The sequence below is a fragment of the Penicillium solitum genome (genome assembly GCF_028829755.1).
Source record: "Penicillium solitum strain IBT 25940 chromosome Unknown utg000005l_segment0_segment0, whole genome shotgun sequence".
Taxonomy (NCBI): Eukaryota; Fungi; Ascomycota; class Eurotiomycetes; order Eurotiales; family Aspergillaceae; genus Penicillium; species Penicillium solitum.
The window spans coordinates 917,845-943,006 of NW_027072125.1; the positions used below are offsets into that span (position 1 = coordinate 917,845).

The 25,162-nt window shown below is 50.1% G+C and overlaps 11 protein-coding genes across 11 annotated transcripts; 5 read left to right on the top strand and 6 right to left on the bottom strand.

The window, feature by feature from the left end:
* Window positions 1-454: 454 nt before the first annotated feature.
* N7455_007952 (uncharacterized protein) lies at window positions 455-3,940 on the bottom strand (the record flags this gene model as incomplete). Its single annotated transcript, XM_065605780.1, has 2 exons — window positions 455-2,947; window positions 3,938-3,940. The coding sequence occupies 2 exons, from the start codon at window positions 3,938-3,940 to the stop codon at window positions 455-457; spliced, it is 2,496 nt and encodes an 831-aa protein (XP_065460729.1).
* Window positions 3,941-4,255: 315 nt separating this feature from the next.
* On the top strand, window positions 4,256-4,573 carry N7455_007953 (uncharacterized protein; the record flags this gene model as incomplete). Its single annotated transcript, XM_065605781.1, has 2 exons — window positions 4,256-4,347; window positions 4,414-4,573. The coding sequence occupies 2 exons, from the start codon at window positions 4,256-4,258 to the stop codon at window positions 4,571-4,573; spliced, it is 252 nt and encodes an 83-aa protein (XP_065460730.1).
* Window positions 4,574-7,950: 3,377 nt separating this feature from the next.
* Window positions 7,951-9,666, top strand: N7455_007954 (uncharacterized protein; the record flags this gene model as incomplete). The annotated part of the gene is made up of 1 exon (XM_040955706.2): window positions 7,951-9,666. The coding sequence occupies one exon, from the start codon at window positions 7,951-7,953 to the stop codon at window positions 9,664-9,666; it is 1,716 nt and encodes a 571-aa protein (XP_040813900.2).
* A 54-nt stretch (window positions 9,667-9,720) lies between these two features.
* Window positions 9,721-9,990, top strand: N7455_007955 (uncharacterized protein; the record flags this gene model as incomplete). The annotated part of the gene is made up of 1 exon (XM_065605782.1): window positions 9,721-9,990. The coding sequence occupies one exon, from the start codon at window positions 9,721-9,723 to the stop codon at window positions 9,988-9,990; it is 270 nt and encodes an 89-aa protein (XP_065460731.1).
* Window positions 9,991-12,432: 2,442 nt separating this feature from the next.
* On the bottom strand, window positions 12,433-13,251 carry N7455_007956 (Yae1 family protein; the record flags this gene model as incomplete). The annotated part of the gene is made up of 1 exon (XM_040955654.2): window positions 12,433-13,251. The coding sequence occupies one exon, from the start codon at window positions 13,249-13,251 to the stop codon at window positions 12,433-12,435; it is 819 nt and encodes a 272-aa protein (XP_040814003.2).
* A 960-nt stretch (window positions 13,252-14,211) lies between these two features.
* Window positions 14,212-15,003, top strand: N7455_007957 (uncharacterized protein; the record flags this gene model as incomplete). The annotated part of the gene is made up of 1 exon (XM_040955594.2): window positions 14,212-15,003. One exon carries the CDS (start codon window positions 14,212-14,214, stop codon window positions 15,001-15,003), a length of 792 nt encoding a protein of 263 aa, XP_040813980.2.
* A 438-nt stretch (window positions 15,004-15,441) lies between these two features.
* Window positions 15,442-15,955, bottom strand: N7455_007958 (uncharacterized protein; the record flags this gene model as incomplete). Its single annotated transcript, XM_040955568.2, has 2 exons — window positions 15,442-15,804; window positions 15,854-15,955. 2 exons carry the CDS (start codon window positions 15,953-15,955, stop codon window positions 15,442-15,444), a joined length of 465 nt encoding a protein of 154 aa, XP_040813888.2.
* Window positions 15,956-17,258: 1,303 nt separating this feature from the next.
* N7455_007959 (SD08430p) lies at window positions 17,259-19,063 on the bottom strand (the record flags this gene model as incomplete). The annotated part of the gene is made up of 2 exons (XM_040955628.2): window positions 17,259-17,604; window positions 17,673-19,063. 2 exons carry the CDS (start codon window positions 19,061-19,063, stop codon window positions 17,259-17,261), a joined length of 1,737 nt encoding a protein of 578 aa, XP_040813945.2.
* Window positions 19,064-19,881: 818 nt separating this feature from the next.
* N7455_007960 (uncharacterized protein) lies at window positions 19,882-20,990 on the top strand (the record flags this gene model as incomplete). Its single annotated transcript, XM_065605783.1, has 2 exons — window positions 19,882-19,969; window positions 20,002-20,990. 2 exons carry the CDS (start codon window positions 19,882-19,884, stop codon window positions 20,988-20,990), a joined length of 1,077 nt encoding a protein of 358 aa, XP_065460732.1.
* A 313-nt stretch (window positions 20,991-21,303) lies between these two features.
* On the bottom strand, window positions 21,304-22,975 carry N7455_007961 (uncharacterized protein; the record flags this gene model as incomplete). Its single annotated transcript, XM_040955550.2, has 2 exons — window positions 21,304-21,981; window positions 22,040-22,975. 2 exons carry the CDS (start codon window positions 22,973-22,975, stop codon window positions 21,304-21,306), a joined length of 1,614 nt encoding a protein of 537 aa, XP_040813872.2.
* Window positions 22,976-23,736: 761 nt separating this feature from the next.
* On the bottom strand, window positions 23,737-24,612 carry N7455_007962 (putative esterase/lipase; the record flags this gene model as incomplete). The annotated part of the gene is made up of 1 exon (XM_040955669.2): window positions 23,737-24,612. The coding sequence occupies one exon, from the start codon at window positions 24,610-24,612 to the stop codon at window positions 23,737-23,739; it is 876 nt and encodes a 291-aa protein (XP_040813985.2).
* Window positions 24,613-25,162: the final 550 nt, after the last annotated feature.

Consider the following 25,162-nt stretch of genomic DNA (forward strand, 5'->3'; position numbering starts at 1 on the left):
ACTGCGCTTTATCAAATTGTTTGATGTATGAAAGTGATTTTGATTATCTCCGTTCTATTAGAGATGGATAACTTGTAGAAGGATAAATACCTCCCTATAGTACTACGTAGAAAAGCGGGTGGGCAATTAAGTATTATCGCCGTTGAAAGCAAAACTAAATCACAAAGGAAACAAGAAAAACAAGAAAAACTGCAATATGGGGGATTGGGGGAATTAAACGCCAAATTTACAAAGACAGGCAAGGAAAAGACAGGCAAAGCACAAACAACAGAGAAACTAGCCAATAAGAATAAGACTGCTTCGGAAAAGTCAATATAGAAATAGCACATTCGATATAAATATAGAAGTGCCTCTCCCAACTTCTCCATGCATGCATCAAACAGCCCAGGGAGCAAAATCCAGCGTTAAAATCCTTGATCCCAGATAGGACACATCACAAGGAAAATAAGGTCAATTAAAGGATACTCCGACTGGCCTGGCTACGGCTCGCAAGACTAGCACGGCTGGGATTCGTACGACTCGGCTCATCTTCCTCAAGGACATCGCTCAGACGCGTGGGGTGACGATGGCGCGGAGTCACGGACTCCCACCCAGTGCCAGGGCCCCATCCGGAACCACTGTAATCCGCAGCGGAGGTGGGCGCAGGCGGAGGGGCGGAAGAGCCAGCAGAGGTGTAGGCACCCTCGGGCATGTAGTGACCCTCAGGCAGGGAGTGCTCATACTCCTCGCTTCCCTCTGAGGGAGGGCCAGGTGGGTAGCTTAGGGAGTTGCCATGCGGGTCGTGAGGGTAGTGAGCATATTCGTCGTCGCCCGCTTCACTGCTACCGACGTAGGAGCGCGCGTCGGGTTCTGAAGTGGCGGGGCCCGGGTATGGCACGCTTGTATTTTCATGTTCGTATAATGGACGCGGGTATGGGGCTTTTGAGGTAGGTGGGTCAACCTTTTTGGGTTCAATGAAAGGGTCGGATCCGGCGGGAGACATAGGCGGGTCATCTTCATAATATTGTCCGCCAGCGCTTCCTGCGGACTTGCCATGATACGCGTCGGCACCCGTGGTTGTGGCCGTCGGGCCGCCGGGATATGGGCCCTCGCGAGTCTGTGGGCGCGTGGTGTGACGACTAGGGAGACCAGAAACCATAGGCACAACCTGAACACCTCCGACGAGCGTGGGCTCTCCATTGCGTAGGGAGTTGGTTCGGTCGCGCTCTTCTTGTTCACGACGGCCAAGCTCCTCCCAGGCACGACGTGCCTCCTCCTTGGAGATTTGGAGTTCACGGCGCATCTCTTTCAGCAGTTCCTCGGCCTTAATTTTGTCCTTTTCGGATTGCTGGGCGGCAGAAAAGGCATCGGCTCGCCCTTGTCGCTCTTCTTTGAGCTGGCGGTCCAGGTCAGCCTGCACTTCCTTTGAGCGTTCTTGCTCAGCACGGGTGTCGAAAAACCAGCGCTGGAACTTGCGCTCTGAGGAGGCTCGTAGACGTTGCAGTTCAACCACCGCATGGAACAAGTTGGCACCCGCGGCAGACAAGTCTGTGATCTGTCGAGCCAATTGTTGGCTCAGCGGATCACGCTCTAGATCGTCATTGTTTTGTTCCAGCTTGCGCATCCAATAGCTGGTGAGGCCCTCCCAGTGTGAAGACAGCGTTTCCCAACGCTCGAATGCATGCGGAAACCCTACTCGTTTCGGCTGCTGAAGGGCTTGGGGAGCACCAGGTTGTCCTGTAGGTAGGGCCTGGGCGGATTTAGAGAACCCACTCGGTCTGGGTTGACCTCCAATTTCTGCTGCACTTTGCGACCGACCGTGTTGAGTCTGTTGGCCAGTTGCTTGTGTCGGCCGTGGCTGGTTAGCCACTTGTCCCGTCGTAGCAGTCTGTGGTGCGGTCTGGTATTCTGAAGGTCGGGTACTCGGCGCATTATCTGCTGCTGGTCGGTAACCAGATGGTGGCCCTGAAGCGACAGGCATGGCTTGGGGCTGTCCTTCGGGGCCCCTTGATGGTCGTGGGGCTCTAATTCTTGATTGGGAGGCATTTTCAGCGGCAACGCCAGCGGCGTACTGTTGAGCTTGGGCTTGGGCATGTGCCTGTTTCTGGGCCTGCGCCTCAGCTTGAGCTTGTTCTTGCTCCAACTGTTGTCGTTCCAATTCCTCTTGTTCCCGCTCTCGGGCTTCTTGTTCCGCCTTGCGGCGAGCCTCCCGATCCCGGCGTTGTCTCATTATATCCGTAGGTGTCCTCATCCCACTCGGTGGCTGCGATGTCCCTGAGATGGGGTTCTGGGGTACACGGGTTCCACCATTTTGAACACGGCTATTGCCCACAGGCCCAGCGGGGCCAGCGACGCCTACCATGTCTGACATAGAAGCATTCACCTCGTCCCAGTCGGTGGAGAGCTGCAGCGGTCCACGGATAGCTTCCTCGAGGGCGAAAAGGATTGCCGATGCGGTGCGCGAGGAGACTCCGGTGGTTCGCTGCGGCCAATATGAGGTATTGAGGAGCTGGTACGGGTCGTCGATGGTTGACCCGTTGTCGTCGGTCTCCGCTTCGGAAAGGGCCGGACGTAGGTGTGCGATGCCACTGGCTGGGGGGTGTTGTACAGAGGCCGGGGTTGTACGCGCCGACTGAGGTCGATTGGGGTGTGAGACCGCGGCGCGTGAAGAGACGGCTCGACGGTGGAGTGATTGGCTGACCTCTCTCTGGCGAGGGATACGACGTAAGGGGCGCTGAGAGTCAGAAGCGCTCGGGGGTCTGAATTGCGAATCAGCTGAAGCAGAAGAAGGTCGTTGCACAGTCGGCTGGCGTTGCCGCGCAAAGGTCGTTAACGTTGATGGGTCGTAAGAGTCGTGGGCTTCGTCAGACGCTTTTCGAGTATGTCGAGACACCTCTAAGAATGGTCGGTAAAATTGTGGATTGGACGACAATTTGAGTGTTGCGTCACTGATCGAAGCAGCGGATAGCTCTCAAGAATCGCGATCGCAAAATGACCGATCGCTCCGAGTTGGAATGTTGACAGCCCCAACGGCTGTACAAATCAATGCTCAACGCACAATATAATGCAATTGGGAGAAAAACAGAAGCAATTCGAAATCAGGAGATGTGAAAGGACGAGAAAGGGTGGGAGTGCGAGGTGGCTGGTTAATTGAGATGGCTGGGGGTTGCCGCAGCTGTCTGTAGCTGCAGCACACCAAACGTGTCTCGGGGATGAAGCGCCAACCCTCAAAGTCCGGCTGCCCGGATTCAAATTCAAATTCAAATGTGAAGAGATGAAGAAGAATATTGAACCTTGGAAGCTGAGAAGTTGAAGGGTAATCCACGTTCTCCTAAGGCAGGAATGCCAGCGCGGTTCCTGCCCTAATCAAGCCAAGTTAAGGCTTTCTTCGTCCCTTTGCTTTTTTGGTTTTTTCCAAGGTTATTACGCACTACCTAGGTAGATGACCTCGATACTTCATCGGTAGTATGTCAGATCTTCAATATTTCAATGTCACGCGCCCAGATCATAACGTCGCTGCGCAACCAATTTAACCAATTTGGGGGGAAGCAATACCTCAATAATTAGCTGCACCTGTACCGGTCGCACGGACCGGCGCTATAGTATGTAGGTAGTACTCCGTAAATAGTGCGGAATCGAATAGTCCAAAGCTATGCAATTTTTAGAACATGTGTATGTGCATGTGTATGCGTATATTGTAGTGTACAGAGTAAGAAGTCCAAAGATAGGAGACGGTCTCTAGGGCTACAGGGGAACCTAATGAACTAGCAAATTTAATTTCATCGTGCCATGGTTGACATTCAAGGCTAACAAGAATAGAATCCAACTAAATATATCCTGATGCGTTGGCAGATCATACTGGTGTAGTCGATGTCGGGCAACAATATATATATATATTCTGGCATAAGATGTAGGTAGTTCAAATATATATTGATGGCTTCAACACTTGGAGACTCACCATGCTATTTCGTATGATTAATTTCTGTTTGTATTCTATTATTTCCAGTCGACTATCTTCATAATATTTTGGTTCGTCTCCATCTGATCCACTGGTTCGTGGTTATTCCAAGGTTGTTTGGAACGAACTACTTTCCCCCACGGTTGGCAACCATGGAAAGAGGTCTTCTGATCAACATTGGTTTCGATTTGTTGAATAACTAAATACCTACATAACTACATAACTAAAACTTATTATTCCATCCTTCTACTTTTAATACGATAGTTATATCGAGTCCATCTATGGATATACATGGCACTGTTCCGCATCTCCCCCGCAATGACATCGCCTTCAGTCCTGGGTGTTCCCGAGCGCGATGACAAAGCGAAAAGAGGTCCCAAGTCCCGAGGTTCTCAACCAACCATGGAAGGGTAAAAGCGGATTATTCAGGTACATCAAAATTCAAACCTAATGCTGAACAAATTTTAACTACAAAGATTCAGCAAAACCGTGACTACAAATGGATGGCTCTGGACCCCTTTAACACTAGAAATTGCTGGGATGGCGACCCAAAAGACCCCCGGCTTCGATCATCACAGCGGATGCGCCCATAAAATCCAGGCCGGGCGTCGCGGAAGCCCCCGAAGGGACCCGTAACACTGCACGGGGAGGAGATTACAGGGGGAGGATCAGGGGATTCTGGGTCCCGGGTAGTACCGTTGTAGTGGGTGATCTGAAGTGCGGCGCATGGCAGCAACTATCACAGCCAGAGAGGGGGTCAGTGTGACATGAAAGATACGAAGACAAGTGAACATTGTCTCTACACATACCCACCGACCCCATTTTGGTGATAAAAGTGCACACAACAGTTAAAGTGGCTAGAAATTGCTCCGGGGGACAATTTTTGTATGGGGCTGGTCCGTGCACGACAAAATCACCATACAAAGTGGGCCACTTGGGCCAAACCCTGAGTGACTTTTTGACTTGTTGAGGGACTTGGTTAAAAATGAAGAAGTCAACTGGCTTCGAAATATTTATTTGGTGGAATTTTGGCAATTCTTGCAATTCTTGCTTCGAAGGTCTAGCGGGTACTTAGTGTCTGTTCAACCCTGAAAATCTATAATACAAAACCTCTTAGATGAAACCAAGAGCCAGTATATAGTACGAGTGTCCTACGGAATAGTTTCACCTAACTATAGCCTTTTAAATGAGATCTTTGCGCATCTCGTAGACTCCATTGGCTCAATTGCATATCCAATTAAGCATAGAAGCTATCTCCAAATGCAAATAAACATCTCTTTTGACCTGTCTAGATCAACCAGAAGTGGACCATGGGCATCTCTCGGGAAAGCCGTTCTCGGCCGCACCGAAGGCTCCCTGCCCCGGTGCTAATGCCGAAGCAATATTTTGGGACATTCCGAAGTCCCCCCTACAAAATTAGACCTAATTACCCAGACACCAATACATGTATGCAATATAGCTCGCACAAACCCCTAGCTATCCCCGAATCCAATACCTAAAGCCAGGAGTCCCCCAATACAAGACCCCACCGAGACCGCAACGAGACACTCAAAACAAACACGAGCGCCCCAGAAGCACTACAACCTCACTAATATTAACACCCCCCTGCCCAAGGCCTAGACCCCAGGAGCAAAAGGACAGCAAGGGCCATCCCGGAATCGGAAAATTCGATACCTCAGTCGGCCCGGGGAAGGTCTTCCCGCACCGCCGCGGACGCACGAATACGAAACCCGCAAACTCTCCAAAATCCCAGTATTGAGGTAGGTTTCAAGCATGCCTTGCAGTCTGCAGCTTGGCTCGGGAGCTTGGGGGGTTTGGGATCGGGGGTGTTTCAGTTTTTCCTTGTTCCAGGTTCTTGGGATTGGGATTATTGGCCAATTGTGGATATATGTTTTGCGAGACACTTCCGGGGATTGGGGAGTTGGGTTCCTTCGGGTAGGGATCTGTTCTAGGTCTTTGAATCTGGGATATTGGATTTTGATGATCATCGTCGATATTTAAATTTGATTCTGGTTCTCATCTTAGATGAGATGAGGTCCTTGATCGAGGAGTTTGTTCTATCGAGGAATTGTGGATGTCCTGGATTGTTGTTCCATTTCTCCTGGGAAAATCCCTTCTGGAGCTAGAACTCGATAGATGGAGTTATGGTGCACTCGAGATGCTGCTAGTCCACTGTGAATAAATCTATTCGAAACTCTATGTGTCTGCACTCAACATCTAACGACAAGAATGTGACCGGGAGGACGGGAGGCGAGGGTTTCTGCAGAGGATGCTTCCGCGGCGAGTCAATCGCTCAGAGATCGCGCACAGTGCATGAACTGGACGATAGAGAGGTATTGGGGCCTGCAGATCAGGGGTACTACTGGGGGATGCGTCGATACTTATACATGGGCGGGATGGCTGCACTTCGGCTGTACGTATAGCGGGATGCATGCAAGTCACACTTTTTGATGGAATGTGGGGTTTATTGGCTTAGCTGAGCATATGTCTCTGATTTGTTTTGTTTTGGCCTATTCGGGCCTGCTGGAGGGTTTGTAAATTTGCGAGAATATAGAATGATAGCAATTTCGGGTGTATACAATATGAGACTGGAAACCCATGAGATGGAGCGATATCTGGATTTGGATCCAGCACACACGATACATTAGTAGGTTTCAAGTGAAGTTGGATGGTCGGATCAGAAATAAATCCAAAAAAGAGTTCTTCGATTAACCAATGGCAGCACAATGTTAGAGTAACAGATGCACAACATTTGTGATCTGTCCACTGTCAGGGTATAAGCCCGGCTGTTTGGGTGTCCGACCATCGCCTCTATATTACGGAAAGTTAGGATGATTGATCCGACTGAAGTCAATGTAGGTACTCCGTATAGCCTTATTATAAACTCAAGGCAAAACTAGGAGAGATAGGAAAACTAGGAACACAAGGAGTAAGTATAACTCCTCTCCCTTCGACCCTGCAAAGGTACAAGAAGACGTGATGTCACTATAGGAAAAAGCATTAAAGGTATCTAGCCAGCCACTACTGAAAAGCAAGAAGAAGGAAAAACAAAAATAAAATCAAATAATCCCATGACGTAGGTGCTACAAGAACAATTTCCGAGATGGAACGTTGTGGCATCGAACTGTGAGGCTCGAATTTTAACGTTGCTAGGAATACGAAGAATGTGCAACACAGTTGACCGAGCAAAGACCTAAAAAGTACCGAAAGTACAAAGTACAAAGTGCTCCGAGTGCTAAAGTACAGCCACAAAGTGACAGAGCAATTGGCCAAATAGATCACGGTGATCGGCAGCATTAGTGGCGGATCCCGGGAACTCCGCAGACTGTCTCTGATATCTCACATTTTCCATCCCAGCCCTCTGCACAGGACTTCTGCAGAGTGCAGATGTAGGATTATTTTCTCTTTGAAGTGTTTTTTTTCTGACAGGCTGAAGCCTATTTCAAATGTTGGAGTGAGATCTGGTGATACGAATACCTCGTGTCACTCCCTTGGCTTCCATAGCACATAGCACAGATCACAGACACGCAGGAAGCACAATAGCACAAGAACACAAAAGAACACAAGAACATGGGGACACAGATACAATCCACATTGTATGCCTCGGGATGTTTCTCAGAGCTATTGTACGGATCGAGTTCCGCGCGCCCTTGCTGGGGGACCCAATCGAAGGGTCCTTGCTGCAACCCCATCCCTACGGAAGGGGACCATGCAAGGTCAGATAGGTCATGATCGTCTGTGCTTCTGTTGTTTACATTGTGCATTGGCATGCATCTATTTTTTTCGGGCTGAGCCACCGGGTCATTGTAGGGCTTCTAGGTCCTCGAGGTTATTTTTGGTATAAACATATCCCCTTCACCCTGGCCTCCACTTCGGCCATTTCATTCCTCATTCCATCTCTTTCTCTCCTGTGACAATTCTCCTCTCTTCGATCCATTGTGCTGTGCTTAGATCCTTGCGATCTTGCTTACTCGTGATTCCTTCTCTTTTATCTTACTCGAGCTCACAGTCCCATGGATCAAAGAGGTCTTTATTGTCCAGGCGAGTTGGACGTGTTGTATCAAGATCGGAATAGATCAGAGACAACCATTTGTTACCCATCGCCCTCACCTGCAAAGCGAGGATCATCCTACTACCCGGCTGGCCCAAAGGTCCTTGAAGAGTCAAACCTCGATCCATTCTACCTCGAAGAATCATTGGCCGCTACGCCATCTTGGAATCCTTACACATCGGACATGCGCAATGATAGCTTTGAAGACGCAAACCAATACTACACCCTGTCCTTGAACCACAACAAGGACATTGGCAACCCACTACAATACCCCGGACCAGATCGCTCCACACTTGCACAGGTCGAGTTGGAGAACAGCTTGAGATTCCACCGATACACTTCCTCCACGGAGGAGCACAGTCCGCTGCACAGCAGCCAGGTCTCATTCAGCTCCGTTCAAACAGACAGCACCACTCCCGACTTAACACCAAGCAGCTCATTCTCTTCTTCCTACGATTCACCCAGCTGCCCCGACGCCGTGCTCGAGGCCACTCAGCAGCTATACAAACACGCAAACGAGGTCCAGGTTGAGCCTCGTCGTCGCTTCTATCTCCCTGCATCTACACCACCTACATACTCTCTTCCCCCTCCACCTCCCCCGCCGGTGCCTCCTCTCACCTCGGCTGATACCCGTCCTACTACACCTTGCTTCCAACACTCAAACGACTCTACTACAACCATCACCATGGGCTACGAGGATGTCACAGGATCCTGCTCCTCGCGGTCCCGCCGTAGGAAGCAGCCTCCTGCCGTCCTCAACCTGTCGCGTACGGCGAGCTCCCCCAGCGCATCTCGTCGCAAGCAATCCAGCCCTGGAACCCGCCCTCCCCTGGACCCTTCCATGATATCCCCTCCGTCCCTGATCAACCCCGTCACCATGGAACCTCACATGACTCACTTCGACCACCCTCTCTTCATCCCCGCCAACGACTGCCCTAGTCCCGTTCCTAGCCCTGTGGCTAGCTCCCCACCAATCTCCCGCCAGTGGACCGCAACCTCCATGGAGCGGCCTTCTATCTCTACTATCGATGCTTTCTGCGAGCAGTCTGTTTGGGAGTCTGACTCCGACTCTGAGTCTGCTGGTCGTAAATCCATGTCTCGCCGGCCCATCGACACGCTGCGCAAGGTTCGCAGTCGTGCTAAGCTCCGTGCCGCCAAGTCCCAGCCCAGACTGCACCAAACTATGCTTGACGGCCAGGCCTTTGAGCAATTCCCATGTATGCCAGAGGATATCCTCGGAGAGCCTATCCCCGAAGCTTTCCGTCCCAGCATGGACCGCCCCAGCACTAGCAAGGACGCTGTCCGGTCCAACAATGCGCTGCACACATTGCGCCTTGTGGCTCCTTCCTCCACCTCTCTGACTCGCCCTCCTCGTTCCCGCAAGAACAGCAGTATCAACAGCTCAGACGTTGACCGCTCCGCAGCTGCCGCCTTCCAAGCCCAGTTCAGACGTCGCCAGCGCTCCGAATCCCCCGAATACCCCACTTCAAACTCTAGTTCCGACAAGGGTGAAAAGGAGAAGTTGACCGCATTCTGTTACGACCAGTACTCCCAAGCCCCCATTACTGGAGCTCGCGAGCAAAGGCCCTTCTTCGAGCGTTTCATGAACTCCTTACGTTCATTAAACTGCCAGAAACCCCCAAAGTCTCACAAGAAGACTAATGTTACCACCATCTGATGCATTTCCACTCGGCGTTCCGGTTCTCTGGGTTCAATTTTAACGGACGAAAACATGCTACAACATACCGACTTTACCAACGATCCCTCCAACGATTTCATATCACTTGTCTTCATGTCTCCAATGTGTCTCGATGATTACGAACACGTCCACTCACTTACGCAAAACTCCGATTCTGCTTCCCGCACACAAATAAAAATAATGAATCTCCAGACCCGATTGTGGCTGGACACAGACGCGCTCAAAGACGTTCTCTATTGCGCTATCTCGCGCCACGCAACGAATATCATGTCTGCTACACAGACTATGACTACCGACTCATGACTCGATACCCTCGAGCTAACTATCTTTAATTTTCCTACTTGTCATCTCTTTGCATTGGCTTTCTTCCTGTCTTGATTGCGCTATTTCGCGTGCTGTATTACCATCGCTCCTGTTTTATTACGAAGTTACTATCAACGGTCTTCATATATGTCTGACTGAATCATGTCTTGCTATCACTGCTGCGACAACCATTTTTTTTCTTATTCAACCTGTTATCTATAATTACAAAATAGAGGAATACGGCGCCTTCGGTGGTCTGTGTTTCTTTCTATGACCCAAAATCTGCATTCTGGAGTTTTACATTCATCAAAAATTGCCTCACTACCTCATTCATACTTTCTACGTAGTCAAAATTAGAAACCATCACATTTTACCTGGAGCATGAATGATCCTTTGTTACTTCGTTGCCTAGGAGATGGGCCCGTTTTGCGGAATGCTGCACCGCGGATCTCAGACGATCCTCAAAGGTATCTTGGATGCTACCGCAGCCTCCATGAACCCTCCATCCGACCGAGTAATGAAGACTATGTAACAACGGCTCCTCCCCTCTACCTTGGTGGGAAAGGCATCATAGCCCTACGCCACCACGCACGGGGACCAAATTACACAGCCCGGAAGCCCTGGACCACCAACAAGGGTGAAGGGAGTCATCAAACCTTCCCCTCAGCCAGGGCAAACTAACACCTCAGCTAACTAGCAGTTTTTGACTTCTGCCTTGTAACAGCTCACTCGTCGCAAGAACATGCATGGCTGAACTTGAACTGGCCACGTATGTAGTGCGTCATGATCATTCCAAATTCACAGTTGTCCTCTTGCAGCCGTTTCAGAAAACTAACATCTAGCGACATAATCGAATCCTGGATCTCGGGTCCGCTAGCCTGAGAACACGAATCCGCGGGTTACCTATCGAATTGTCGATGCGCAGTCATTCGTACGTTCCCCACAACGGTTGCACCGGGGACCGCGGGCGGGGATCCACTGGCCGGGGATGTGGGATGGTCTTGGATCGACATGTCGAGGCGTTGATATTTGAGTACTTAGGGCTTGAGATGGCACATGCCAACTAACACCCACTGACCGACAATTACGCCCAATATACACCTCTCACTGATTTCACACCGAATTCTTCTTACTCAAATACTATCTCACTAACAGCTGCACTGTCAGTTCTTAAGTATATTGTACAGAGTACACAGATCCAGATGGGAGGATAAGACTCATCCCTTGCATGGGCCCCTCAACGTTCGCCAAGAGCCAAGAGCTTCATTGTCCGAGACCTCGGCTCGGAAGACTCAAACTATATCCTTTTTATCTATTCTACTCCTTGTGTCATACAAGTATACAAGCTTAAATCAAATCTACTAATCTAATTCGCCCGATAGTCAACCAGCGCCATCCCCGTCTTCCCCTCAATCCTGAACCCGCCAATCTGATATCACACGTCCATTCTCTCTATTCAATACAACTCCAATCAACCGGTCGATCGCCCCAATCGCCACTTTGACAGGTAGCGCTAGACAGGGGGTTTATTTGGACCGACCAAAGAAATCTCCTTCTCCCTGTGCCGGGGCTCTTCCGCGGCCTCACACGCAAGGTGGTTGATCCACCGGATGTGCGCCCATTGCGTCCCCGAGACCCGCTATCCTGGCGGGTTTCAGATCTATCGGAGTTCGTGATGTGGGGCTGTAGGGTGCTCGATCTGGCATTGGGATGTCTAGACCTTTTTGCTGTTTTTCTGTACTTTTGTTTTGTGTGATGACTACTCCATACATATTATAGGCTTGACGCGTAGGGCTAAATTGAGTGACATATGACTTGTCGTTTCCTCGTGTTTGACAGACAGGCGCCATTTGCTTGCTTTTTGTGATGTGACAAATTCAGTTCTATTTGTAGAATACAAATATAATGGAGGTGTTGGCTATGCTCAAAGTATAGCAAATGTCTCTGAAATCACAGGAGGCCAAAATCGGGCACCGGTTCCAACCCGCACCACCACCATGGCAACCGACACCCGTGCCTACAGTAGTGTGCAGAAACCCCAGCGTCGGTGTGTCTCAGAGAAACACAACTAGTCTATCCCAAACAGCCGAGGATAGACAGTCCGGACCTGCCTTCCGCCCCGCCTGTCCGCTGCATCAACCTTGCAGTGGCAGCGGAGCATGTTCCAAGTATTTGGATACTCGCATCACCGCGGCAGGGATAGACCCTGCCCTGCAGCGGGGAACGAGCAGCGGACACCCCGAGAGACATCCGGTCCATCTCTGCAGGAACTTCATCCTGCATTCGCACCTGCAAGACGAGAGGAGACCTTTTCCTTCCTCCGTCCCAGTTTCCGGCGGGGCATTGTTTTGTAGATCCTCGGACAAAGTACAGCACTGTGTTGTATCAATGACAAACACATAGTGCAAGCCGAAAGCATGTCTGCATAAATCCAAGACAACTTCAACTGTGCTCCACAGCCTGGCCCTGGGCCTCGCCCTTGCCCTTGCCCTTGCCCTTGCTCTCCTCTTCCACCCTCTCTTTCTCCTTCATCTCCAAAGCCTCCATATTCTCCTCCCACCTTGGAACATCAACCCTCCCCTCCCACTTCGAAATAACAACATCCCCCTTCCGTCCAAGCTGCTTCTCCGCCCGCTCCTCTTCCCCATCCTCAGCTCTGGGCGCAACCTCCGCCGCGCCACCATCAGCCCCAGCAAAAACAGCCTGCACATCCAGCTCCTTAACCGCAGCTTCATATAGCACTCGGAGCTGCTCCCTCTTTTGCTTTCGCAATTCCCCAATTTCAGTATTGCCACCGCCATCCGTTCCCGTAGTTCCAGCAGCAGAAAGACCCGCCCGCACAACCGGCTTCTTCACAACACCCGGTCCACTCCGCTCCTCGAACCCGCGTAGCAATCCCTCCATAATACCCAGTACGGTACCGGCACGCATACCCAGCTGCGCGCCGACGGGGAATCCTCCGTCGAAGCCTTCTTGCACGTGCGCGCCCTTGGAGGCGGACGTGCCGTCGCGGTAGCCTGCTGTGACGTGTTGGCGCCGGAGGCTGGGGAGGTCAGAGGGTTCGGTTGATTGGGTCAGTGGGTTGACTGTTGATGGGAGGGGTGCGGTAAGAGTTCTTTCGTGCGGCGGGGAGGAGCCGAAGATGTCGTCGAGGGAGTTGGCGTTGTCGTTGTCGACTGCGGGGTAGTCTTGGGACATTGTTGTTGCTGGGGAGGGTGGAGCAGATTGGGCGGAGGAGGAGTCTGTGTGGGTTGATGTCATTGGTATGGAATACCTAAGTATTAACTATTATTGACTTGAGGTTTGATTGTAGGGTTGTTGTGAAGTGTGAGCTCAAGGTTGGTCGGAGAAAAAAAAAGATTGCGGGTCGGCGGGGGCGATCCGGCGATCCATAGAAGTCTATGGAGGTACTAACAAGGGTTTGATAGGGTTGGGTTGTCTATTATTTAATAATTAATAGCTTTGTTATATAGTCATAGCTATGTAGTATGGTATGGTATGTTTGGTTAGATATGGATAGATCGTAAGTAGACTAAATTATCGTTGCATGTATAGATCAAGGCTATTTACTTCGACCGGAAATGCCTTCCGCCTCTTGCTTGAAGAGAGATTTCTTTGCTGAATAGTCTAGCCCAACTGATGATATGGATATTGGCAATTTTACATATGGTATAGGTAAAAAGATTCACATACAGTTAAGAAGCTTTCGAGTGATAACCTTTCTGGCGGGGTTCCAAAATAACTCCAAATCTATACCTAGATGAGGTTTACAAAAGTCAACCTCGACGACTTGAATGATTGTATTCTTGCCTATTCCCTCGGGTTGATCAACATCTCTGTTATCTCTGGTATTGGTAAATGTAATGAATCCCTGGTTCTGGCCCAACAGCATTTAGCCACTCGAGTTGTTACTTATTGCCATATAGGCTTTGGATATTGTAGTTATGGATGTCTACTATGTCACATCGATAGCACGGTTATATTCTTTTGAATTCGTATTATTATATACTAACTACGTTTTCTCTTTTAATTATGGTGTTTGACATATTGAGATGCAAGTGTTAGTATGTAATAACAGATGTTATGTTGGGCCAGCATTTTCTTTGGCCCCCAAGCGCATCAGACGATGTGCCCAAAGTAGTTAGCAACCCCAAGCCCCCCGTTCTTTATTCCAAATCTACGTGGAGTTCTCTATTTGACCTAAACACTACACTCACTGCTATGCCCAGAAGCTCCATCCGCCTACTAGGCTACACAACCGCCGTTACCGGCATAGCTGGCTACAGCATCCATCGTGGACTCAACCATCTGGAAGGAAAGTACCCAGCACTTCCTCTCGCAGCGGGTAGTAGAGCCCTCCGTAAACCACAGAACCCAGACACTCAGCGCTGCGCATATACCGACATCTACGCAGCACAAATACCGCTACAAGCCCTCGAAGCACGGGTTCCAAACCCAAAGACACCAACACAAACAGAGCTTGAGTATGCCTGGGCTAGATCTGTCATTGGAACCAAGATCCTACGAACCGAGGGTTCTCTCTTCGGACTCCTCGGGAATTTCCGCTTCACACCGTGCGATACAGGCAACTCAAAGGGCGGATTCTCGCCGGATAAAACTACTGGTGCACCGCGCGTTCTGCTGAATGGTATCTTCCAAGTGCAGCGGCTCCCCGCCGCTGACGCAGATAGTAATGGACTACTTGTCTCGTCGAAGTTGCCGGACGAACCCCGCGAGTTCTTTGAGAAGATTGCGCGGTGGGGGTACCCTTGGCGCTTGATGTCGTCTCTAAGACATGAGATGAGTGTTTCTGAGCCGTTCCAGGTGAATGGAGAGGGGATGTTTGTTGAGGTGCGGTTCTCAACTGCGCATGATTACGAGCTTGTAGATGCAGAGGGAGGGTTGGAAAAACAGAAAATCATTCCAGCTTGGACTTTGAGGTTACATCGTGGGTATGCGAGGTTTGTTCTTGATTCTGCTGTTCGAGAGTTGCAGCGCGATGTCGGGAAATGATGTCGTCAAGTAGGGACTGAGGTTGCGCTTCTTTCGAGCTATTAGGATCTCTTTTCATACCCTTCGCTTGCCACTCCGGGTAGTCGGGCCTCGCTCCGGCCATACTCCAGGCCTGATAGCATGGAACACTTCGGCTTTCGGTGTAAAGTCTCAGAGATTAGAAGTTCTATCGAGCTTCCAGTGGCTATTCAAGGCCCTTTACTCCACTATTACACTCCACTCTTCAATATCAAACACACATATGCTTAACAATTCTTCACCTAGGAAATTCCTTCGGTGCCCTTTCAGTGAGAACATGCAATAAGCCATATATTTAACTTGGGAAGATGACATTCATCTCCTGTACTCTACCATTTCCAACCATATAAACATTTGTTCGATACACACCATATTTAACATCCAATATCAATTTTTTTGCGATTGCCAGATCCAACCCATCTATTCCTCCCCACCTTCATCATCACCCGCATCTGGAACACATGCCTCCCCGTTTGGAATAATACTCCATGACTCGAACCCATTGTACAAATAGCACACATCCCACCCATTGCTAATGCTCCCCAGCAAGGCATCTCCCCCACCGGAACAATCAGGCGAGCTGAACATGCAAAGGTCATATCGGTTCGTGTCCGACGGGCTCTTCCACGAGATACTCTTGACGGTTGTCGAGTTGAATTGCGCAAGATTCAATACCTGACAGTCACGCCGTTGTGCGCCAGAGTAGTGAAGAATGGAGTATTCGATATTGTTCACGGAGCTGTTGCACACAGGTGGTGCCTCGCTGAGGAAACGAAAGTCCCACTATGAAACATTAGCGGGTTTGACCATGACTTCGTGTTGTTGCACGTACGGCTCTGTAGGCAAGGACTGTGAGATCTTCAGCCCTGGGGAGTGCATTCACTGTCCAGGGCCAGACGCCAATGAGCGTCAAGCACGCGGCGAGGAATTTCATCTTGCTGTAGTTGGTAAAAACGAGTGAAAATCAGGATTAATATTAGAAATACGGAGTAAGCTGAAATAAAATGTTTATTTGAAACATCCGGAAGCGCAGAATGGTTTCTTTTTATACACCACGCCCATCCTAGTCAAGACTATTTTAGTCCACAACTGCACCTGCAGGAGCGGAGTCAGCGTCTCCAATCACATCCTTCAATAACCAGTCGAGACTCCGTAGGCTCGAGGACAACTCCTTTTAGCTGCAGCTAAAGAGCAGCTGAAAGAACTTGGCCAGAGGGGTTTCGGTTAAGTTTTTTCTTGGCGTCGGGGAAAATGCATCAGGTTCTTGGGCTTTCATTGGATGGAATATTTTCGACACCCTGATTTCTTGAAGGATCTCATCGGATATGCTGCGGTGCGGCTCGTGTGGACCTGATTGTCGGGGGAATAACAGGCGAGCCATTTTAATGGTTACTGGGTACAGGGAAGGTTGTCTCGCCGATTCAGGAATACGGTGAATGAGCGCTTGCTTGGCTCAGGAACGACAGGGACGGTATAATGTCTTACGTGCAGCTTACAGCTTGCAGTGCTGACATTCAGGGCTCGGGAGATAAGTTCGCTTACTTCATCTGGTTATATGGGGTGATGACTGTGTGGCCAGACCATGGCCTTCATGGCAATAATGCCTCATGCATTGTGCTTCGTCTGGACCTTTGGATGCTTGCAGAAAAGCGAAAAGTATATGTAATTTGTACCTACACCTGGTGTAGAATTGACCTGTGCCACCAGGATATATCGACCTAGCCTCTTTTCTGGCGCGGTAGTGGAGGGACACTCCGTAGACCTGCTCTACTTCCCCGATTTAGTCACGGTAATTTGGGAATGTGGTGGATATGTTGTGCCGAGACAGTGTTGCTAGAGAGCTTGTGAAGTGCCTGAGTGTCATGATGGGGTTACTCTCCTTCCCCCAAGGCTGTGTTGATAAATATGAGTTGGATTTGTATCGAGGGAAAGGAAGGTCTGTATACACAGCGAAGTGAGAAAGGACCTGGCAGATAGTACAGGTAAAGAGGCAAACACTGCGGTTGCATAACAACATGGAGATTGTTCTAGGTTGGGAGACCTAGAAGGCCATTTGATTGGTTTGTAACTTGCGCCTGTATATGCGAGTGACCTGGTTCAATCATTACCCAGGATGCGAAAAAGAATGTTAACATGTCTAAATTATTTATTTATTCAATCTATAGAATATCCCAGAGGGTATACAAAGACATTATAGGCCGTCACGACACACCAAAACCCACAGTAGACGAACTGTATCAACCCCGCTGGGGACTAGACGATAACCGCCAAGCCCGGAGAGGCAAGTCCTGCAGCTTCTGCGCAGCGGGCTTGATAAACATAATGAATGTGAGCGTGCCAATGAGCACACAAAGCATGTTGGTCATGTAGTACCCGTCACGGTCGATGTGGCAGGTACCGCCGCCGTTGATGCAGCGGTTCTTCTCTGGCTCGAGGGCACAGGAGAATGCCGTTGTAACGAGGGCGCCCTTGAGGGATTCGGCGGGTGGGGCGATGGCTGGGGGAAGACATGTTGCTTGGGTGAACATGTCGACAAGTTTGAGGACGAAGATGCGGGGGAATGTTCCACCCAGGTTGCAGACGCTGGCGATAGGTTAGCCATTATGTGCATGGTTTATGAGGGGGTAAGGAATAGTAGGAATAGTACTTACGTTGCAAGGAGAGTCATGTAAGTTCCGCCAATGGCTGGATCAGCGATGCGGGCGTGGAAGGCCGAGATCGCGACGAACATGACCGTGTTCATGAAGGTTGAGAGGACATGTTCGCCAATTACCGTGAGCATGTACCACATTGGCACTTCCGTGGCAGTGGGGTAGATCATAACGGTGAATTGGGCGAGCACGGCGGCTGCCAGTCGTCCGATAAAAGCCCAGCCCCAGAGGCGCATTGCTCCGTAGTTGGTTGACCATTGGCCGGCATAGTAGCCTAGCATGATTTCAAAGGGGAAGTCGATCAACACCACCAGGGCCATGTTGTCTTGGCCAAAGCCCTTGTCCAGGAGCTTAAGACTAGTGACTCCGTCATTGGCCTGGAAGCCAATCTTGGCAATGAGGTGAATCAGAATAATGGTCTGAATGTTCTTCAACTTCAGAACGCTCCACATGCTTTTGTACACATCCATAATGCTGTCACGTTCCTTGGTACGTTCTTCCTTCTTGAGGAATGCCAGACCACAGGTCACGATCAGATAAGCCCAGCCCCAGAAGTTGAGATAAGTGCCTAGGGAAAGAAGACCGCCCTCTCCGGGGATGGTTCGGAACCACCTGTTGGCAAAGTCCTTCGAGTTGAAAGCCAAGAAGACAGTGTAAGACAGGAAGTGGCCGGCTGTCAATCCGACCGTTTGGGCGGTCGATGCGTAGGAGATGTTCGGCGGGGACATCAAAGTGATAGCCCATCCATCCACGGCAATATCCTGGGTAGCACAGAAAAGGACTAACATGAACCACCAGTATGTGAATTTCCAGACTCCCGCGCCGCCATCAGCGCCGGCTTGTATCATCATATCCTCGATATGGCCACCCATATAGATCATAGCTAATCCGGCAATCACCTGGACGGGGGTAATCCAGCTCTTGCGCCGACCAAAGCGCGTACTCCACACAGCATCGACAATAGGACTCCAGAACAATTTGAGCGAGTATGGGTATGAGGCGAGCGAGAAGATTCCAATCTGGCCATATGAGAGGTAGGGTTTGAGCAGGAAGGGCACGGAGCCGGTGGCTAGGCCCATGGGGATTCCTTGGAGGAAGTATAACAAGACCAGCAGCAGGAAGTTGCGGCGATCACTGCGTGGTAGATTGTGGAAAGTTGTATTCGTCTGGATCGGGGTTTGAGGCACGGCGGGTTCGTTGTCGAGGGAAAATGAAGGTCGTGACATAAGTTGGGCTGTTCTTTCGGCTGAGGTCTCCGTCGAGGGCGTGTCCCTCCTGCGCATTTCGATGTTGTTATTCATCTTTCCATTCGCACGTCCGTTGGACCCGGTAGAAATTGTCAGGTTCGCTTTGGAGCGGCGCTTCGAGAGTGTCGCGTTCTTGCGTGTCATTGAATGCTCTTTTATCGTAGGGAGAGATCGCCTTCGTCAACTTTGTCCTGATTTGATCGAGGGTTGAAGTTGGATATTATGATATTAAATAGTGAAAGGGATGGATTGAAGGTTCCACTTTGAAGGGGTCTGCAAGTTTAGATAGCCTGAATGTCCTGTATGTTTAATTCCACCGAGAATGAAGGAGTGAATGAGGGATTTGAAAAGAAAGAAACCTCAATAGATGTTTGGTGGGGGGATCTTCGAACCAGAGGATGACAAAAAGAACATGAGGCAAGCTGTCCTCTTGGCTGTGCAGATCCGGGGAGCCGGGGCAGGGTCTATTTTAGTCTTCTTCATGTGGAAAATGGTCGAACATGGAAATGGACATAGACATAGTCATGGACATGATTCTGAATATGAATCTGATTGTTTGATATGTATTCTCTCTCTTGTTACACATATATAACACTTGAATACTATGAGGTCACCACATCAACACATTGGGACTCTACTTTATACGGAGGTCAAGCATATATTATATCAGATCTATATAAATCAAGCCCCCCATCTAAGGACATTTAAGGCTTAGACCCCTCTATGATCTGTTCAGATCTTGCGTAATAAAATAATCTAATAATCCCAGCCCATTGAGCCCAAGCTTCTGCATAATCGCGTCAGATGTTGACGTGATCACGTGTCGCAAACAAACAACTCCAAATCCCCAAATCTCCGGCTGCGCATCTACAACATAGCTTACCTTGTATGACAAAATTGCACCGGAAAATACCCATACTCGCCTCCAGCATTGTATCAAGCCCGACAGACCAACATCCAAAATGACAACAACCATATCTCGCGCTCCCACACCACTAGACCCAGAAGAAGTCGAACTAGACACGGAGATCACCTCAATCCGCGCAGAAAGTAAGCATCCCAATCCAAATCCCCCACACCAGAACAAACCAAAACCGAATCTAACCAAAACAAAGTCCAAAACCTCCAAAAACACAAGCGCATCCTCACATCCAGCCTCCTAACAACCGACCCAATCCAAAAACTCCGCAAACCCCAACCCCCCACCACAACAAATCAAACCGACCCCCTAGCAACAATCTCCCCTCTCGTCCATGCCGCCGGCGCACACACCTCCTCAAACCACCACCGCATCGCCTTCGGCGCAACCGCCTTCCCATTCAAAGACCCATCCCCTACAGCTAGCGCCGCACCCCTCCTCGGCGTGCGCATCGACGTATGCGCCCGCAACGGCCGCTTCGCAAAACCATACTACATCCTCCTCCAACATGAGCGCAGTCGCGCGGGTCCCGGTTCAGGTTCTACGAAGGTGTTGAAAGTCCATCGACACACAGTGCCCGGGTTTATATCGATAGCGAAGCTAGAGAGTGTGTACCTACCGCGTCCTGGAGTATTGCGCGACAATGGAGACGGGAATAGCGACGGGGAAGGATCATCCGGCGAGGATGAGGACGCCGAACCCGCGAAGCCATGGAAGAAGAGCGGCAGTTCTACCCGGAAACAAGATCTGCGGGGATTTGTGCGCGAGCTTCGGAGGGAGCTTGTTGCGTGGCATATGCGTGTTGATGCGATTGACTTCCTGCGCGAGAAATTGGGGCTTGTGGGTGAAGGTGGGAAGGCGTTGCCATTTGATGTTTCGCCGGATCGCGATACGGGGATTGTTTCTTTGGCTGCTGTTGCGGTTGAGGCGCGGTATGTGCGGGTTGAGTGGGTTGATGGTCGGGTTGGGCGGTTTAAGTTGTCTAATGCTGGGGTTGTGGAGCGGGCTGTTGTTATTGGTGATGAAGGGAGGGATAAGAAGGTTGAGGATGCGATCACTGGGGGTGGTGGCAGGGTTGAGACTGTTTTGGATAGGTTGAGGGTGGATGTGCTGTCTGGATCACCTGGTACGCCTGGCACGCCTGAAGTATGAGGTGTTGTGTTTTGTTTTTTTTTTTTTTTCAGCGAGAGATACCCTGATGTGAACTTTGAAGTGTTTTAATCAATTTGAATTTGAATTTCATTGCAGCTAAATTATAAACAGGATGGGTATGTCTATCCAATGGTCTTCACCAAATGTTATGCAATCATGAGACCAAAAAGCCGCCGCAATGCGTGTATATGAAGGGTGACAGTCGATCCAAAAGCATTCAAAATTATTACAAGAAGGGTAAAGGGCATAACAGGGATAGAAGAAGGGGTGATTAAAAGGGTATATTGAGTAGATGTCGTGTCATCGTCTCCAATTAGAGAGGCACATAATCATGGCTGGGATGGATTGTATCCGGTGTGGAAGTTTCGAGTGGGGAGTGTTGCACAACAGCAGTGGGAGTATTGGGGGTGAAGGCGACAAGGGGCAAAGAACCATATGATTGGCCATGTCGCACCTCGAGATGTCGACGTAGGACAGCCTCTTCCAAATACCAGCGGTGCCGCAAAGTCGTCTTTTTCGTTCCCAAAGCTTGGATGAGAGAGAATTCCTCTCGTTGGTGTTCAGCTTGCAGGGTAGCAATGTCCTGGATGTGTCGGTTACACATTTCATCCAGTTCCTTTTCCATACGCCCCGTGGCTTCCTGCAGCTTAAGTTCTTGCCGGTCACGGAGGACTTTGATGCGGGCGTCGTGGAGCTGGTCCATATTTTTGTGGGAATGGTATTGTTGTTCTAGCTGCTCCATGTGTTGGCGAGTGAGTACACGGGCTGGTGGGGTTGAGTCGTATTCCGATAATGATTCGGAATAGCGTTCGGATCGTTCGGCTCTGATCGATGTTCCGGCGGGAGATGGCGGTGGGCTAGCATTGCGGAGATACCCCTCCATATGCTTTATGCGAGTGCGCGAATTCATTTTGGCTCGATCGAACTCGCGTTGTTGTTCGATTTCTACCGCCAGCTGTCGCTCTTCGATTTGGGTTATAGCTTGAATGTTCTGTACAAACCCTTGTTAGCATAGAACACAAATAAGAACCGAATGTTGTAAAGCGAACCTTCTCGCGCTTCTCATCCTTCTGGCGCTGGTTATCAGACTGCTTCTCTGAGATAGCGGTCTGATGCCGACGCCGGAGGGTACTTAGAGCGGCGTCTTGGAAAGCCAGATGTCGGTCCCGTTCCATCTGATGCCGCTCGTGCATCTCATTTAGCTCCGGATCGTCCAGACTTCTTTGTAACTCCTCTTTGCTGAACAGGGGAATTTCCAATCTGGGAGGTGATGCCTCATTGCGCGCATGGGGTGAAACATCATGGGCGGCATCATTAGGTTCCGGTTTCGGTTCGAAGAAAACATGTTCAACGCCTTTATCGCTCGTGGATATAGTCATGCGCCCTTCCGAGGGCAAGATAATGGCCGAGGATGTGCGCCTCTTGCGAAATTGAATTCTCCCAATGGCAGACTTCAAACTGCTCCGTCGCCTCTCCTTTTTGTCGGCAGATGCGACACTGAGAATTGAATGCCGGTGTGACTTAGCCTCGAACGTATCACTATAACCGTGCCCGATAAGGCCCGTCTTCCCCTCACTGGAGCAAAACGAGGTTGGGCGCGTAGACAGCGAAGCCAGCGATCGTGTACTGCCAGCCTTAATGTGATCCGAGGCCAGTGTGATATCCGACAGTGACGAAACGATTTGATCGAGCACGGATGGGACGGGGGAGGCCGGCTCGTGGGACGGAGTGACGGAGCCGCACCCGGAATTCCGATCGGTCGACGATCCAGAAGACAGAACTGGCGAGGAGGGATCGACCATTCCTAAGGCGATGGTGGCAGCCAGTGGCGCTGATGCTTCGATCTCTGGCACTTTCAGACCCAGCTGTTGAGCCTCTTCGGCTAGATGTTGCGCCTGCGCTGCTTCGGATTCCGGTGAGGGGTGGTGGAGGACATCGGTGCGATATTGGGCCTCATCGAAGATGGGCCCGGTGGTCGACTCCATATGTACAGTTGTAGAAGGAATGTGGCGCCTAACCAGCGGGCGCACATGAAATTCAAGATAGAGCTAAGAATAATAGTCCACATGGACGCATTCTATGACGGCATGGGAATTTTGAGGGGTTGTAAGGACAGTAATTAGAAAAATAAGAGAGGTGGAGGTAAGAGGGTCCAAGCTAAGGGGAGAGAAGGCAGAAAGTCGAGAGACGCAGAGAGTAGAAAGTAGAAAGGGGAAAACAAAGACTTGGACGGTTACGGCCTTGTTCGGCCTTTTTTCTTCATGTTTTGTCGTTTTAGGCAATTTGTCAAAAGAAAATAAATAAAATCAATCAATTTGACCCACGAATGGCCCTGACGCAATCCCTGGTTACTACTATGGGACAATGGGGCCATTTTGAAACGGGCTAGTCTTAGATATGAAGATGTTGGAGATATCATACTATATCCTATGGAGTATAACGGTTGATATTCTAGTTACCTATATTATAGAGTACGGAGTACTTAGAGACACTATATCGGAGAAATATAAACTATCCCAGTCCAACACCCCGGCCTTTGGTCAGATAGCCTTGCGCCAACCTGCATTTCCGACTCTATGCACTTGATCCCTGAAAATCCCTTGATCAAGCCTCAAACCCCTCCATTCTGGCCAGATTGGGAAGGTAGGGCTTAGGGCTATCCGGATAGCCTCGGCCCCATAAAAGAAGTACCCCATCAGGCCATAGATCAGCCCATGTAGAGCAGCTAGCTCAATAGTCATGAGCTCTACTCATTCAGCATGTCGAATGCCAGTTTATAAGCCCGCTCCTTAGCTTCGTATTGCGGAGTTCCCACTCTCGTCCTCTTATCCCATCCGTGGCTACAGCCCGGCATGCGCTCACCGACCACATGCCAGCCTTGCAATTTCTTGATCTTCTGGGCCAGTTCCTCGGCCTCAAGTGCGAGAGTATCGCCATCTGCGGTGATCATGAGTACACGCCGTGGGAATCGACCTGCCTGGGCGTATAGCGGCGAAATGCGCGGATCCCGCTTGTCGAACGATGAGGGTACATAGCAGCGGTCGAAGAGACGCATGACTGGAAGAGGGATTGCAAAGTCACCACGGGCAGGGGCAGTCTTCGAACCAGGCCCAGGGCTTAGGTCGGTCACAGGATAAAATGCTAGCAGGGAGCGGAACGTATCGGGAGCGAAGAGGCTTGACGCAGCTGCCAGCGCGAGGTTGCCGCCAGCACTAAATCCAGATATAGATACACGGGTCAGGTCGAATTCATCTGGACGCGTGAACACATATTTGATGGCGTCTTCCACGTCGTTCAGGGCGGCGGGGAACGGGTGTTCTGGTGCTAGACGATAGGGGACATCTAAGACAGTGTGCTTGGTTTCCTGACTGACTCGTCGACAGAACTCATCATCGCCGCCATGGAGGGGTAGCACGAAGCCACTTCCATGAAAGTTGAGGAGGACAGGTGATGGACTCGAGCCGGAAGACTGATACAGATGAACCTTGATGGTTCGGCCAACATCCCGGGACTTGATATGGCGGATTTCATCTGGACTAGCCGATGTATCTGTGGCAAGGCGCATGAATGTTCGAATAATATATGCGAAGCATTTATTATAATAATACATGATAATATCCATGGTTGGCGTGGGAGGATGTAGTATGTTGAAGCTGAGTCCCAGCCGAGGCCTGGGGTTAAGGATGCCACTGTTGATCTCCACCCTATTTTAGTCCACGCCAATGTCTTGCAGTGCCTACCCACCTTGGACTCGACTAGCATATTTTACTTCTCGTTTCTAATATACGAGCTATCAATAATAATCGGTAAAGATCGATCATCCATGAGGCAAGTTTATGCCCGAATTTCCAGGCACCCATGCAGTATACAGTGTAACTTTTCCCCGACAATCGAACTACATAACTGGGGTGACCTTACCAAGTCTAACCCTGATACTTTATATCCGGCATTTATCTGCAAATATCTCACTTCTATAATCTCCGTAATGTGAACCATGCCAATGTTCTGGTGCGTCGATATATCCGACCGTTCGTGGCGGTATTTAATCTCCTATCAATTAGCTCTCAAATCCCCGCATTAGGAAAATTCCACGCAGAGCCTCATTGCCTTCCACGCACCTTGTCTGCCAATCAAAATGACCGCCTGCCGTCGTCACGCTCATCCCCAACGCC